This window comes from Aristolochia californica, unplaced genomic scaffold (assembly GCF_029961685.1).
Source record: "Aristolochia californica isolate CCGP_79_NKW_82.1479 unplaced genomic scaffold, dmAriCali1.0.hap1 SCAF_14, whole genome shotgun sequence".
Taxonomy (NCBI): Eukaryota; Viridiplantae; Streptophyta; class Magnoliopsida; order Piperales; family Aristolochiaceae; genus Aristolochia; species Aristolochia californica.
In genome coordinates this window covers 5803858-5819868 of record NW_027181815.1, presented here as the reverse complement: position 1 = coordinate 5819868, position 16011 = coordinate 5803858, and the positions used below count along the sequence as shown (strand labels likewise).

General features: G+C 37.5%; 1 protein-coding gene and 1 non-coding gene across 2 annotated transcripts; one reads left to right on the top strand and one right to left on the bottom strand.

The window, feature by feature from the left end:
- Positions 1–575: 575 nt before the first annotated feature.
- Positions 576–13910, bottom strand: LOC137950380 (proteasome subunit beta type-1). The gene is made up of 7 exons (XM_068796821.1): positions 13748–13910; positions 13546–13653; positions 5594–5675; positions 2126–2255; positions 1912–2054; positions 1730–1816; positions 576–1035 (listed from the first exon to the last, which is right to left on the bottom strand). Exons 1-7 carry the CDS (start codon positions 13795–13797, stop codon positions 961–963), a joined length of 675 nt encoding a protein of 224 aa, XP_068652922.1. The 5' UTR covers positions 13798–13910; the 3' UTR covers positions 576–960.
- On the top strand, positions 12863–13007 carry LOC137950957 (U4 spliceosomal RNA). The gene has a single exon (XR_011112044.1). It is a non-coding gene; the product is annotated as a U4 spliceosomal RNA (small nuclear RNA).
- Positions 13911–16011: the final 2101 nt, after the last annotated feature.

The following is a 16011-nucleotide window of genomic DNA, read 5'->3' as shown; positions in this document are numbered from 1 at the left end:
TATACCAAGATAACATTTGGACCACATCACATTACAGGATTAGCAGATAGGACGTGCTCTTCCATTATTAACCATTAAAGGACGTGTTCTTGAACATTGGCTTGCAACTTTGTCGGCCATCGATTTTCTCTCCACCGCAAAATGCGACTAGGTACACTAGCGGATCTCCATGGTTTTATTTAGGTGTCGGTTTGTGCCCTAGTTACATTGTAACAAAATATATTTTAGATTGAGAACAGCAACGACGGTCAATCCAAAGGCTCTGTAGGGTTGGCTAAACTCCAAGGTATATTTTGCCAATAGAAACGTAATAGGAAAATTGATCATGAACAATTTCCTTGAGAGGAATAACTACAATACAAGCCGTCTTCTCACAAATATTAAAGTTGCAATGTAAGAGCACAAAGAAAGGTTTCATCATTTTCTCTGAAATGAAAGAAAACATCATCATGTCAACTAACATCTGAATACGCATCCATTCTGCCTTAGCCTCAACAAACTTCATTGTTAATTGTCTTTTAAAGATTTATTCAGAACCACCCATAACATTTTCAATCTTGCATTATCTTTGTTCAGTCCTGCAACCAGAAGGTACGCAACAAAGACAACAAAAGTTCCTACATGACTACTCGAACATTTTAAGTTCCACACAGGAGTAGTTGAATTTTGCAGCTTGGAGTGATAATTTCCACAACATTTCTAGTTTCACTACAGTGCATAAATTTTTTTTTGCTTCTCACGAATCATTTGCTGACGGGTGCTTTCCCATGACAAAATGTTTACCTAAAATACAAACTATGCAACATAATGCAAGTGAAATTGGAAAATTGCACTTTTCTGCTACAACAGTTTCTTGGAAGATAATGAACGGAATATCGGTATTAAAACTTAAAACAATACAGTTCTTATGACAGAAGAGTACTGTTTGCCCCTGTGTAACCATTGAGCCATAAAGACTACCTAATCTTTTCTTAGTTCAACGTACTCACGGCGAATACCTCCAGCATTTACAACAACTATTTCTAACCTATCTCCCTGCAAAACAAATATAACATCATTCAAATACTAAAACAGTAACATTTACATTGCATTAAGAACATAATTCAACAAGCTAGAGTATAGCCAGCAAATTAGCTTGGACCCAGGTGGATGGGCTGGATTGGGATGGGGTAGTGTCAAAATGGTTCCGTCCACTCTTGTAGGCGGTAGCTTTCACCTAACAGATCGGTCTTTTGGGTGTATTGGCTAGGCGTTGTCAGGTAGACCTTAACCCATCCCAATCTTTTATGCTAACCGCCACATGTACAAATTGTAGACATAAAAAACAGACAGTTAAAATAGCCCTCTACACTATTATGTTCAAAAGACAGGTCCCCATCATTTGAAAGCTAAGACTTGAATGATAGAAAAAGTTATGCAGATTGAGCCACTTTAGTGGAATTAACCAAAACAAGAATACTGTCTTCCATGGGTGCACCATCATTTGTAGTAATCAATTTGAATATCACTGAGTGACCCACTTGATTTGGACTCTTGAGGTTGCTATTTTTTTTAGTGATTTGGGCAAAAGATTCAGCAAAGTCATCATTTATGAAATCAGCATTAAATATATATCTCATCTGCAACCATGATACATCAACTGTACGAGGATTAAGAACATTACTTCTCTCAATTTAGCTATCAATTCTCCATAGATCATTCTCATAATATAATTGCATTGGAAACTTACAGTCTGAATATCCCTTTCAGCTGCAGATGCAAAAACATCTTTTACAAGATCAACTGCCTCAGATTCTGAAAGAGGAGTTACAGCATCCTGCAGAGGAAATTGGGCTTCGAGTTACAAATTTTCCAACTAACTTAGTAGACTACAGAAGAATAAATTACGATCTCACACATTAGTCTTTTTACCTTTGCAGGTAGCAAGAGAGGACTAGGAGATTTCAGTTGGTTGTCTAAGACAGGTATGATGAGGGTAGAACCAGAACCTTGGGAGCTATATCCAACTCTCTCATATGAACCCACAGCATCATATGTGAAAACACAGCCCTTCCCTGAAAACTCAGAAATTAGGAGTGCAATAAATAATGCTTTGTTAGAAATGTATTCAAGGCTTAACTTTTACCTTCATTATCTAGGCCTCCCAGCACATTGAAGGCGTAATAAGGGAAGAATCTTTTGTAATACAGAGTATTGGAGAGCAACTGGGCCATTGCAGGACAGCTCATCTGCTTGTTATGTTGATGCTGATAGATCTTCAACACCGGAAAAACAAATAGAGATGAGTACAAGATTTAACAGCAAGCAACTGACATTAAGTTTTTTTTAATAATCTTTCAGAATGTAAAAATACCAGATTTTATCGTAAAGATATAAAATATGTTTATAACTAGTCATTGGCAATTCGACTATCTCCAAAGTACATGGACCTAAAATGTTCATCAACAAGAAAAAAGTGCATTTGAAGGCTGGTCAACTACAAGAAAAGCAGGTGTGAAATAATTACTTTTCTGAATGTTGATTATATACATACTTCCTCCCTCTCCCCCCCCCCCCCCCCCCCCCCCCCCAACCCCCTTGTGAGACTTGAAGTCTAGACCTCACACTTAAAAAACTCCATGTCACCATTGAGCCAAAAGCGTAAGCCACAGATGTGTAACATTATGCAAACTGTAAGTGGCACAACGGCTCATACTTCTAGGGCAGATGGTTTAGCTATCAGTGGGCACTGATTAAACAGCTGTCAAAACAAGAGTGCTAGTATCTTCCTACTCCAATGCCAGAATGTCATTCCAAGTGAACAAGTTGTGGGTTAGAATGGCTTCTTGTCGCTTTGCAGTTGGAACAATATAAGTATTTTCATACCCAAAGCAAGCCAAACTTAACAATCATAAAGTTATTAAGATAACAAATGCAGCAATGTAATCATGGTCTCCGTAAGTCTGGAATCACAATCCAACATACTCCAGTGTGAGAAAGTTGCATCACCGCAAGTAAACATAGGCACACACAAAATTCAAAAAGAGGTTCAACAACACAGACCTCCTAATTCACATATTCCAAAGAAGAGATATTGACATGCAATTGCAGCAAGACACCTGATTTTGGTTGGGCGATTTCCTCTCTTCAACATTATGTTTTTTCACTTTACAATAAAAATTCAGCGATGAGTCCAAACATAACCAAATAGAACTTGAACATTTTCTCCTATTTCTTGCATCCAAATCACCTCATTAAAAGGACATGATTGATTAACTTATATTGGGAATTAAAAATATAATAGGTCAATTAATAGGTCAATGGTGAGACAAATTGTACCTGGCTTTTGTATGCTCCGAACCAGATATGCATCTAGACAGTCTATTATACCTAAATCCTTTGTCACTTGGCTTATGTAGCAAAAATTATAAAACCAAGCCACAGTGCAACTAAACAGTCTATTATACCTAAATCATTTGTCACTAACTGTAATTTCGGTGTCAGGACAATTTCCATATATTCCACGCAAGAAACATGATAGAGATGAAGGCCCCTATGAATGTATTAGAAGAAAAACCCTTTTCTTAACAGTCAATAAATTAAAACCATGAAATGGGAAAAAATTGACTGGAAAAAGAACTTAAAGCATCAAAGCCATTCTTTAGGAATTTTCAATTTTCTAATAATTACTCAAATAGAATAACTTATGGTTGTATTCCAGTGTGAGCTCCAATAAATGCCCAAATTGTTTATCAAAGAGTCTAAGGAACAAAGAATAGCTATCAACACAATAATTTACATTCCAAAAATAAAAAAATCTTAACCCAGCATTCCAACATTAATATGTCAATTTTATTTGTTAGTATTCAGGATGGAATATGGAAGGGGGATTTCAAAAAAAATAGGAGAGAATAATACTACTCAAAAATGTAAAATAATAATGATTGAACCTAGTTCAATTATTAGGTCTGTGTCTTATGACAATCTTTTAGCTACAAATTATTGCAATGACCAATAGTCTTTTTTTTTTTTTTGATAAAGTGCAATGACCAATAGTCTTATTCCAGTGAAAACTTTTTCCAGGTAGCAATCTTCTCTAGAGGAGGAAACAGATGGGTTAATTACACTAAACCCTTTCTCCCTCTTCCCCTTTCTCCTTAGTTTGGAAATTTCATTATCTTCAACCCCTTGCCTTCTTTCCTTGTAAAAGAAGACAAGAAAACCAAAAACTATCATATGCCTCAGCCTTCATTAAAATATTGGATCCACTTTTTATGTGCAGCTATGCATAATGTAGGGCCATTTAATAGGCTCTACACTGAAAGCGCAGTCCTGCCCATTTAATAGGCTCTACGCTGGAAGTGTGGTCCCAGCCTTCTAAGACTGACCAAACTTACTTCAAACTACAGAACCTACTTGATGGCTGCCACATCATAGCTGTATACCACAATGAGAAATGGACCACTAAGATGCATCAAGTGGTTCACAATAAACTAAGTGGTTCCACATTAAATGCAGGGGCTATACACTCATATGACATAAGAGGCATAAAGAACTTTTAATACATATATTTTTTCTCCTTCTAAAAGAGAAAGAAAGGGGTAGAGCATAATGAAATTTTAAAACAAGGGGGTGCTGTGACAGTCAATATCCAGGAGCTTTGACCATAGTTACAAAAAAGGAAATGGAAAAAGGATGTGAAACAACAAATGTAACAAAATAAACCTGTCCAAGACATTAGAGTTAGAAATGAACAGAGAACATTTGATAAACTTCTGAAAAACATTCAGAAACAAATAATAAACAGTTTAAATTTTGTAAGAAATAGATAGGAATATAGCAAGAAACTTCCTATATAATTGGTGATAAATGACTTGAAGTAAACAGTTAATGTAAATTCTTTTGACAACCAACTAAATTTTAAATATATAATTACTAATAATATTTTACTCATTAAATAACAATTCAATCACTTCTTTTTTATTTTTAACCTCTTATTTTGTTCACTTAAGTGAGAAAGACATTGAGAGGACAAAAATGGCCCTTAAGTACAACACTTTCTATCTCTCATATCTCACTCCAGATTTGGACACAAATTGAAATATAGGCATATGACATCAAATCTACCCTGATGACCATATGACATCAAATCATTCTATACATTATGACATTTATCTGACATGGACAAATGACCAAAAATACCCCTGCCTATGTAATTTAACACATTCAACACAAAAAAGGAACGAAAAAGGAAAAAGAATGAAGAAGTCAAATCAGGAAGTCAGTTTCCATCTAGAGAGATATTTCTGATATCCCTGCAAAGGTTGGCTGCAGCACTAGTTTGCCCCCATGCGAAGGTAACAGAAAAGAAAATGGCCTATCCATTTTGCAGCCAATGCTCATACTTTTCAAAAAAAAAAAAAAAAATGCTGACCCAGACCAAGAAATATAAAAAAAAATAAGAGCAACATGCAACACTTACATGCCTGGTCAGAAACTTATGCACATAAAATAACATAATAGATTTCACATACCACAAACATCATGAGATTACCATGTGCAGGATATCTACAAACAATTAAGCAATTATATCTTGAATCTACAGACTACATACCAAGTGTTTGGCAGCTAAGTTCTTCTGTAAAGCTCTTACATCAGCCTGAAATCCTGAGGAAGCCATCACAGATTTGTCCGCTCTACAAAAAGATAAGCATCCGGTATTTTTTCTTACTATGTACCTCACAAGACAGAAAATGGATATATCCAAGCATTACGCACAAAAAATAACTAAAAAATATCTATCAACTTTTCTATATAAAGTTTGCACATGAACTGATAGAAACCAAAAGAGAGGGAAGGAAATGCGGTTAACCAAATAAAAAGATGTGTCACATCCACACAAGAAGGTTAAACACCACACTGAATTGTAATTTCTTTTTTCTTGAAAAAGTGAGATTTTAGTCCAAAGAACAAAGAGCAAAATCTTAAGCTGGGGATCCCGTTGCAATGATGGATTGGAGGGCCACCCCATCTTTAGTTAGAGAGCCAACCAAACTATTGGCTGATATCTGTACATGAGTCCAAGTAGAAATTGAATTCAGGAATAATGTTTAAAATTTCAGGGTAGGTTTGCCAGTGCTTCCAAGGGGGAGCTTGAGCCTTGGAGCACCAGCAAATGACTGTACTGGAATCCCCTGTGATCCACAGGAGCCTGCCAATTGAGCTCTTGAAGCTGAGGAGGCCTTGCTGTGGTCTGAGAAGCTCAGCTGTGGTTGAGAGACCTAGGCACAGACACCTGAGCCACAATCCTCCAGCTCCCTGTCATGATTCCTCCATTCAGAACTTGAAACTTCTTTTGAGTTAAAATCCAGACAAGAATGGTCCTAGAGATGCTCTCAATTACAATTCCATAGCTACTATGCCTGCCATTGGAATGACAGTTGCTCTTCTCCAGCCAGATCCTCCATGGGATATGAGCCACACAAGCTGATAGGAGTGGCTTCCCTAGTTTAGAAAGGTCAGATCCGGAAATGTAAATATTTTGAGATTTGTCTTACCTAATATCAAGCTGTAAATAATGACTCAATTCATTTTGTGTAACCAGAACCACTATAAAGTCCCTCACTCCCTAAACAATACTTGGAAAGCAACTTTTCCAAGAACAAGGGAAATTCCATATTGTGCTGTAAGGAATCTATGTAAAGAGTACTCCAAGATGCCACAGTCTACAAATAGTCTAAGGTTGTCTAGGACATTTTGAAAAGGCATATACCACATAAGCTCCTAGACAGGTAAGGTAATTTCCAGTAAAAAGTTTTTTGAGTTTCAAGGTTCCAAAGACAAGCTCACCACTAACAGAATTTTTCTCACTTGTGTGAAAAGTGCTAAAAGAGATAACAATAGAAACACTTTGGACCTAAAGGAAGATGGATATGATGAACCTAAAATTTAATGTAATAAACATTGTTCAATAAATAACTAAATGCACCTTTCTGCCACACAATCTGCTGCGTGAAGATATAGGATAGAGCATTTTTTTTTTTTTTTAAAAAGGCAGAAAACCATAGAATGACTGCTAGGATGGCTAATGCCCCCCCAAGAAAAGAACACCACCTGGAAGGGATGCATACTAGTTGAGAACTGATTAATAGAGGACACCACCTTGAACACCACCTCTATCTTGCTGATTTTTTGAGAACTGATTAATCCACCAAGATAAGGTGCATACTAGTTGTTGAAGATTAAAATTGTATTCAATCTATCTCCTTTACTTAGTTATTTGTTTCTTCTCTTTAAGACGCTTGTGCTTTCCTAATTGAGTCAAGGGCATATTTGTTATTATGTAATATTAGTAGACATTGTAAATAAGTGAAAGAGAAAGACTCGACCTAAGGCTGAAAGGGAGCTTCTCCTTCTTCAATTCCTTTGTTTTCTAGTGCTTCTTTCATACTCGTGCCCTAGCTCATCCTTCTCTCTCTTCTTCTTCTCACTTCTCCTCTTTTCTCCCTTCATCACTTTACTCTTCCTTCTCCTTCTAAGGAAGGTCAATACTATTTTAAGGTCCTAGAATTTTAACATGGTAACAGAGTAGGAGTTCTAGGACCTATAACATCACTGCTCAAGCTGAATTTTTAATACATGGGAGACAATTCAATGGCTGCCAAAAGGCTCGCTACTTCCTCCAACATGATAAGTATATGAATTGTGGGTTTGTTCTTTATGTTATCTATGCCTTCTAATCAGTCACTTGCTCCAATTCAATGCCTAGTAATCAGCCTCCATTCATAATGCAAGTTTGAATTTTTCATGCTAGACTAGACCCAAGATTCGTTTTTTAGTTTCACATGCCTATAAGCTTTAATCTTAGGCTCAAAAATTCAATAATACTTGAATAAAAATTCCTCTATTCTGGTCCATGCCACCTTGTTAATTTTCTGAATTTGATATTTAGTAAGATGAGACCCTAATTTAGGGTGTGAAGAAAATTAAGGGAAAAAAATTATCATGCATGGGACATCCTACATGAAACTAAACCTGAAATTCTGTTTTGTTGATTGATAAGCCAATTGCTATTTGAGGTCATAAATTTTTTTAAACATTTCAATTTTCTCTTGTGAGGTAGATCAGCCATCTTATGCATCCCTCTTTATGGAAGGTATGTGTTATTCTCTTAGGTTAAGTTCCAGCATTTGATTGAACTAGACGTCCCACCTTTAGGACTTGTATAAGTGAATTGTTTACACTAAAGTAGCTATCTTTATTTGTAACAGTCCTTGCTTATATTTGTTTGATTTTCCCTTATTTCAATGTGGCTGAGAACATTTCTTCTTCCTATGAATTAGGGAAACATAATTTTCTTAAAATCACCACCATTGAACTCAAGGTTGTCTCGAATTATCACTCTTGGTAGGAGTTAATAATTTTTTTGTTCCACGAGATCTTGATGACCATCTAGCAAAACCACCACCCTACACTCACGAGTAAGTTGCCACCTACAAAAAGTGGCTGAAAGAAGACACACTAGTGATTAACTGGATGATTAATAGCACGGAAGAATCACTAGCTAATAATGTTGTCCACTTGGAGACGGCAAAGATCATACAGGATACATGCAAAGCTTTATTCTAACTCCGATAGACTCTAAAGACTCTACTTTCTCAAACAGATGACAATTATTGCTTAAAAGTTCTTCATGCAGTTGTGCAGTAGGCTCGATAAAATATACTATGAAGCGTCCTTTAGAACAAGATATGCAATTTAGTTCTCTTCAGATTATTGTACGGAGGAGATTCTAACTTCATCAAGTTCTACAATAATAACCAAATTAAAATTACTCCTCCATGAAAGAGTTCTCAGAATTCATTAAGAAGCACAACCTCATGGACCCTTACACTTACAGGTCCTTCATTAACATAGACCAATGGCTGCCATTCTCCAATAATTTCAAAGCTGGATAGGTTCTTACTAATCAGCAGTGGACGAGCAAATTCCCCCACAGGAGCTAGTAAGGTCCTTCCCCAGCCAGTATTAGACAATAGCCTAATAATACTGAAAACCAAGACAGACTTATGGGGAGCCCCTCCCCTTAGGTTTGAACTGATGTGGCTTCAGACAAGTCCATTGTGAAGATGATGAAAAGATGGTGGGAGGAATTAAAATTTCCAGGACCAGCAAGCCTAAAATAGGGTAGAAAGTTGAAGAACTTGAAGCAGAAAATAAAGGATAAAGAAAAAAGAAACAATAAGAAGGAATGAAGCAGCCTATCAACCAGAACACATGACCTAGATCAGATTGAAGAGATGAGGAAACAAAAGCCAAGTTCAAATAGGTAAAAAAGGAGATGACAGCACCAAGTTCCTTCATAGCATTGCTTCAGCTCACCACAAAAGAAAAAAAAAAACTTCTCCCTTGGTAAATAGGACAGGTAGCATCAACCAAGAAGGAAATACCCAAGGCTTTCATCTCCTACTTCTCTTACTTTCAAGAGGATAACCCAATCAGGCCAAACAACAGCACCTTCAAGTCAAACAAGTGCCAATGAAGTGGCTGACAGCATAGAAGCTCCATTCATAGCACCTTCAAGTCAAACAAGTGCCAATGAAGTGGCTGACAGCATAGAAGCTCCATTCATAGTTGAGGAATCAAAGTGGCCACTAAAAGCGTGTCAAGTAGCAAGAATAACTGGGCCAGATGGATTTATTTCAGCATTTACAAATCCATATGGAAGTTCCTTAAAAGTTACATTGTAAGTATGTTCCAAGACTTCTACGAGCATGGGATTATAGCTAAAAGCATGGGATCCACCTTTATGGATTCAGTCCCCAAAAAGGCAGGGGCAAATAGTCCAATGGAGGCCTACCAATTTATCCAGCCCTCATAAGATCGTTACCCAGGTGCTAAGACTAAGAAGGCACTCCCCCATGTAATCAGCAAAGCAGAATTCCAAAAAGGAATGCATACTGTTGATTCTTCAATCATGGCCCATGTGTTGATTGACCACTATCACCAAGGTGGAAGACAAGGGATTGTGTTGAACTTGAACTTAGAGAAAGTGTTTGACAAAGTTAGTTGGCAATTTCAGGTTTTCCTTGTTGAAAACATGGGTTTTAAGAAGTGGATACTCAAATTTCTTTAAGGCTCAGCAAAGGGAAGGGTTTAAGACAGGGATACCTTCTCTCCCCTTTGTTGTTTAATATAGAAGACCTTTTGTTCCATATTCATCTCAAAGCAAGAATCGGTTGATGCACGGTCAGAGTTTGTTAGAAAATACATCCAGGGATATTTTGGTTAATTTACCCTCCAGGGGTATTTTGGTCATTTTACGACTTCAATGGTTAATTTTCTTTATGTAATCTTATTCTGCTTGTTAAATTACATCAGTGGTTAAATTTTCATATACATAGGACGTGTAGTTAAGGAGATATACGAAGATTAGGGATTATTAAGTGCATAGAGGCATTTTTGTAATTTGTAACTCAAAATATATATTTAAGAAGTCTGGGAATTCGTGCACAGTTCCCAACGAAGCTTCTTCAGAAAATTCTTCTTCTCCTTTCTCCCATTTTTCTCCTCTTCCTTCACCCAAATCTTGATTTTTACACAATTCTGGTAACCAGCAGCTAAGAATCCCATCTTACAGTTTGCGGATGGCATGTTCGGTTTCCACAAAGGGTCAGAAGATCCACTAGTTAATATCACAATCATGCTCTCCTTCATGAGCGTATATGAGGGCAAAAGTCAGCTGGCACAAATCAGGCTTGTTTGGGGTTAATCTCAATATGTGAGAGAGTGAAATCATTGGTCAGCACCCTTGATTAAGTCATTAAAGGATCCGCTAGTCAATATCACAATCATGCTCTCCTTCATGAGCTTATATGAGGGCAAAAGTCAGCTGGCACAAATCAGGCTTATTTGGGGTTAATCTCAATATGTGAGAGAGTGAAATCATTGGTCAGCATCCTTGATTAAGTCATTAAATTGCTACTACATATCTTGGCCATACACCTTTTTTGGGCAGGCTTACCAAACAGCTATGGAACCCCATTTAGAAAGGGTTAAAAAGAGGCTGGCAGCCTGGAAGGGCCTTTGCTCATCTCTAGCAAGCAAATCTATACTAATCAAGTGTTGTAGGTTTACCTAATTATTTCCATGCCCTGCAAGCACAGCCACCAAAGCAAGCGCCAAAGAAGATTTAAGAGGCAGGGAACAGAGGCCAGTTCAATTACCACCTAGTCAAATGGGACCAGGTGTGTAAGCAGAAATCCAATGGTGGACTCAAAATCAAAAGAGGGAAGGAGAGGAACTCTGCCTCCAAGGCTAATTGGCTATGGCACTTGGACTATAGAAGGATGTACTAAGGAGAACGGCTATTTCAAGCAAATACAACATAAACCATGGCCATTGGATCCTACCTGGTCCAGCACACAATAGGGTCTTTAGAATTTGAATGGCCACCATGAAAGAAAAGCAGATGTGTTTGGAGTAAGGAGGGCACCAGAATCAAATTCTGGACAGATCCATAATAAGGGGACTGGCATCTAACTGTGGCATATCCAGCTTTATTTAAATTTGCGGGAAGTCCAGATATCTCAATTCAAGACTCCAGAATTTCTACTAATGCAAACATTCTTTGGGACAAGAAGGGGACTTTCAGATGTTGAAGCTGTTGATGCTTACAGATTATTGTTGCAATTAGAAACAGCATGGTACCAGCAATCAAGGACCTGACTCAATAATTTGGAGTCCAAATACATCTGGCCAGTTCAGAGTAGCCTCGTACTTACAATCTCAAATCAGCTCCTACTTCATTCCCAATGGTTGAGAAAGTCAGAAAATGATGGAAGTTGTTGGGGCCCCCAGAGGGTCCTTTATTTCATCTGGATTACAGCACATGGTAAAGTTATCACTCATGATGAATTGGCAACGAGGGAGCAGCCAGTTGTAAACTGCCCGTGAAAGTTATGTGGAGAGGCAGAGAAAACCATCAATCACATGCTTCTTCATTGCTCATTCAGCAGATCAGTTTGAAGGGGCTGTCTTCAGCAACTTTGGCATTTAGTCTTGTTTTCCAGAATCATTCTCATCATCTGTGATTCACCATCACTCCTATCCCCTTCCCAAGTATGGAAAAATCCTTGGGAAGGCAGCAATGACTGTTACCTTGGAATCTTTGGGTAGAGAGAAACAAAAGAACTTTCAATACACTGCCGAGCTCAATGGCCTCATAATTGAAGGAACAATTCAGCGGGTTCTTCTTTGGCCATCCTCTGTTTACCAAAAGGTGAGATGAAACTCAAATTTGACAGCTGATCTGTTGGGAACCCTGGGCAAACGGGTAGTGGCGGCAGCTTGAGGGACCATGAGGGGACTGTCCTTGTCCTCTTCTTTGGGCCTTTGTGATTCAACTGAAGCTGCAGGATGGGTTTTGGTTCATGGAGTTCATTTTGTGGAGCAAGAATCCTCTGGGCCCTTTGTCATTGAAGGAGATTCAGCCAACATTATCAGCCAGACAACCAAAAAATCTAAACCTCCTTGAATCCTAGCTTATGTGTTTGATGAAATTTCTGATGTCTCCACCTCAAGGAGGGCGGAATGGAGTCATCTGTCTCATTCAGCCAACAGTCTTGCAGGTTCCCTAGCTATAGGAAGATTTTCCCTTCCTAGAGGCATATCGCTGTCAGGTCTTCCTTTAGATTCTAGTTGCTATGTATTTTTCCCATTAATATCAATATCCCCAAATAATAATAACAATAATAATAATAATCATCATAATAATTTTCTGCTCTTGAAGCTTATCACTAAAAGAATATGACTTTGATAGAGAAGATAACTTGTCAGAAAGTATTTCAGTAAGAGTATATAACGCTCCAGATAATATCTGTTAATCTTTGCGCTTGGGGCAATGACGCAACTAGTGAGGTATTAACCGAGGAGCGTCAATTGCTGTTTAAAAATTATTTCCAAACCCCCTCTTTGGCTTGGGTTCAGCCCTGGCCATCAAGAATTTCTGGATAATATCTTCTAAACATTTTACCCTGCGGTTTCCACTGAAGAGCTCCAACGAGCTGAACAGCTTTGCTTATTGCTTTTTGGTGAAGAAAAAATAAAGTCAGAGAGATTTTACACCCCCCTCCCCCTCCCATTATATTAAAATAATAATAATAATAATAATAATAACAACAACAACAACAACAACAACAATAACAACAACAACAACAACAACAACAACAACAACAACAATAACAACAATAATAATAATAATATTTAAAAAAAACGGAAGAAGCCGCAGTACAAGCTTCTCCGGAGTCCCCCACTGAGGCCCTCATCCTTCCACGCAGATAACCTTCGCTTAATCAAAAGCCCTTCATGCAAAGCGTTTGAGTAATTTCCCGTTCAAATGTACTTGGAGAAGGGGTTTATCGAAAACATACCACTGGAATACCATTCCTTGTTCATACAAACTCACTTCATACTTGAAGCACTAAAGACCGAGACACCTTATAATTACGGCTAGAAGTTATCAAAATATTGAATTTAAAGTTCGAATTCAAAGGATGGATGCCGTACAGCTTGCATATTTTGGAATAATCACGGGTGAGGATGCTGTAACCGGTCGACATTCGCGTGTCTGACGCGATGACACAGTAATCTGCGCCAGCGATCGCCACACAGGTCCTGAAAGTAACAACCAGAAATCCAATACAATTAGGGTGTTTCCTTGAAGAAAAAGAAACAGTAAAATAATGATCTTATCAAATATGCAGTATACCCTCCATTGTTATCATAAGGAGACCAGTTCGCGTGTTCCTTTGAAGCCATGGATCAAAGAAGAGGTAGAAAGGATCTAGGGTTTGTGAATCGTCCAATTTGATTGTCTCCCCTCTTCTGGCCTCGTCGAATCCCTATGCCCGTAAGAGTTAAGTTACTGCAACTTCGAGTGCTAGGGTCACTCGCTAAAAAGTTAGAGGTCCTATTAGTGTCTCCCTCTATAATTATTTTGTAATTAAACAATCTTTAAATTAAGCCATCCTAAACCTTATCGAGCTCAAGCCCCAAGTCAAGGTCATTAGCTAGAACAAGTATATTTTTATAATTATTTTTTAATTAAACAATCTTTAAATTAAGCCATCCTAAACCTTATCGAGCTCAAGCCCCAAGTCAAGGTCATTAGCTAGAACAAGTATATTTTTATAAAAATATCATTAATATGTCATTAGCTAGAACCAGATCATGATTTTTATTAAGCCAAACTTGAGCATTGAGCTCCACTCCATGACTTGCTAGCTGTCTTGAAATGTATTTAATAATTAATACAGGGGTAATTAGGTAAATAATTACATATATACATAATTTTGTTTCATATATTATTATTTAACAAGTAAATATAACAAAGTAAAATAAGCAATTAAGAAAAATTGGCACGCTTACTTCTTGACTATGGTCTATATGGGTGGATTGGATCTTCAAACAACTTGCATCAAAGAAAACTCTAGACATAGATAATGACCTCATTGGACATGAATAGGTCCATGTGTTGTGGGGTCTATAGAGTTCCTCACGCGACTTATTTTGTTTTTAGAGTGTTACAATTAGGCCTTATTGTAATTTTTAGTAAAGTGAGTTTGTCTCATCCTTTTAATACCATATAGTTCTCTATATTTCACATTTGGGAGCATGTCTGCCTTCTATCTTTCTATTTGTAGCTTTACTTTGCTTATTGGTTATTTATTTCTCCTAATGATATAGTTCGATAGTTCTATAAACACGCCTTCAATCCCCTTGCCAAAAATAAATGTTTGCTATTTGGAATTTTGTCAGGTCAGTGGTGTTATTGTGGGTGCTGTTATTCCTGGTCAAACAATCATTGGGAGCAATAACATTATTGGACATCATACAGTTTCTAGTGTTATGTCCAAAGATTTGAAAATACATGGTTAGTGCGGTTCTAATGTCACTACAAATAGCTATGCATTTTTTTGTTTTTGTTTTGATAATGATGAGAAAAAGGATTCCATTAAGAAAGTTGTCTAAGAAAAAAGGAGTAAAAAAACATGACAAAAAGGAAATAGAAACATAAACAACATCCCAGTGAGAAGTACCGACCTCAAGTCACATGAGGAAAAGAAGTTCCTACAATGAATTGCTACCTAGAAACAATGTTATTGGCACTTATGAGGGTATGTTGCTAATAAACATCCAAATGTTTAGATAAATCTTCAACTCCATCAATATATATATATATATATATATCAAGAAGCACCCAAGAGGGGTTTTCTTTCAACAAGCCTAACTAATGATCACTGAGCTCCCATCTACAACCGTGGGGCAGAGACTCGACTCACGAGAAGTGCCCTCATCTCTACCACAATAGCATCCCCAAAGGCAAAATGATCAAAATAAACAAGAAAGATAGTACCTAAGGAATCTTTGATCAAGCCAATCCCTCCAATTGGACCCAAATTACCCCTGGATTCCCCATTAATGTTATGCTTTAGACTATTCTAGGAGGGTTCTGGCAACAAGGTTTGGGATGGTGTGGTCCAAGGAGGTGATGATTTGTTTCCAATTTCTTTTGATTAGAACAATGATGTGATGTGAGGTCCCTCATTTCCTTGTGCTTGCCCAGAAGAGTACATAGTGGATGGATGCCTCAACGATGCATCCAACATACTTTTGCTTACCCTCAAAAGTCTGTTGGTTTCTCTCTTACAATTGTTGTAAGAGAGAAAAGCTTGAGATTTTTACCAAAATTTTCCCACGGAGGGAATAAAAGGAGGAAGGGAGGTAATATTGAAGACCAAACTCGAGGAAGGGAAGGTTACAGGAGAAATACCTTTTTTGAGCAAGTGAACTAGTAGTAAGGGTATTAAGATTAGATTCTGATTGATTAAATAGTCCATGTATTAGGATTAGATTCTGATTGATTGAATAGTCCATACAGATGCTCTAACTATTCCTTACTGAATAAAGGTGTCTTGGAACTATTGGGATGAACCTCCCTGATTTTTTGTAGCCGCCTATATACCTTTACTA

What these genes read in the sequence shown, in the direction of transcription:
- LOC137950380 (XM_068796821.1), bottom strand. Translation starts at nt 13,797, where the DNA reads ATGGCTTCAAAGGAACACGCGAACTGGTCTCCTTATGATAACAATGGA. An exon ending in TATTCCAAAATATGCAAGCT is followed by an intron (nt 5,676 to 13,545) that starts GTACGGCATCCA and finishes ATCTTTTTGTAG; the next exon opens with AGCGGACAAATCTGTGATGG. An exon ending in CTCTCTTGCTACCTGCAAAG is followed by an intron (nt 1,817 to 1,911) that starts GTAAAAAGACTA and finishes TTTCCTCTGCAG; the next exon opens with GATGCTGTAACTCCTCTTTC.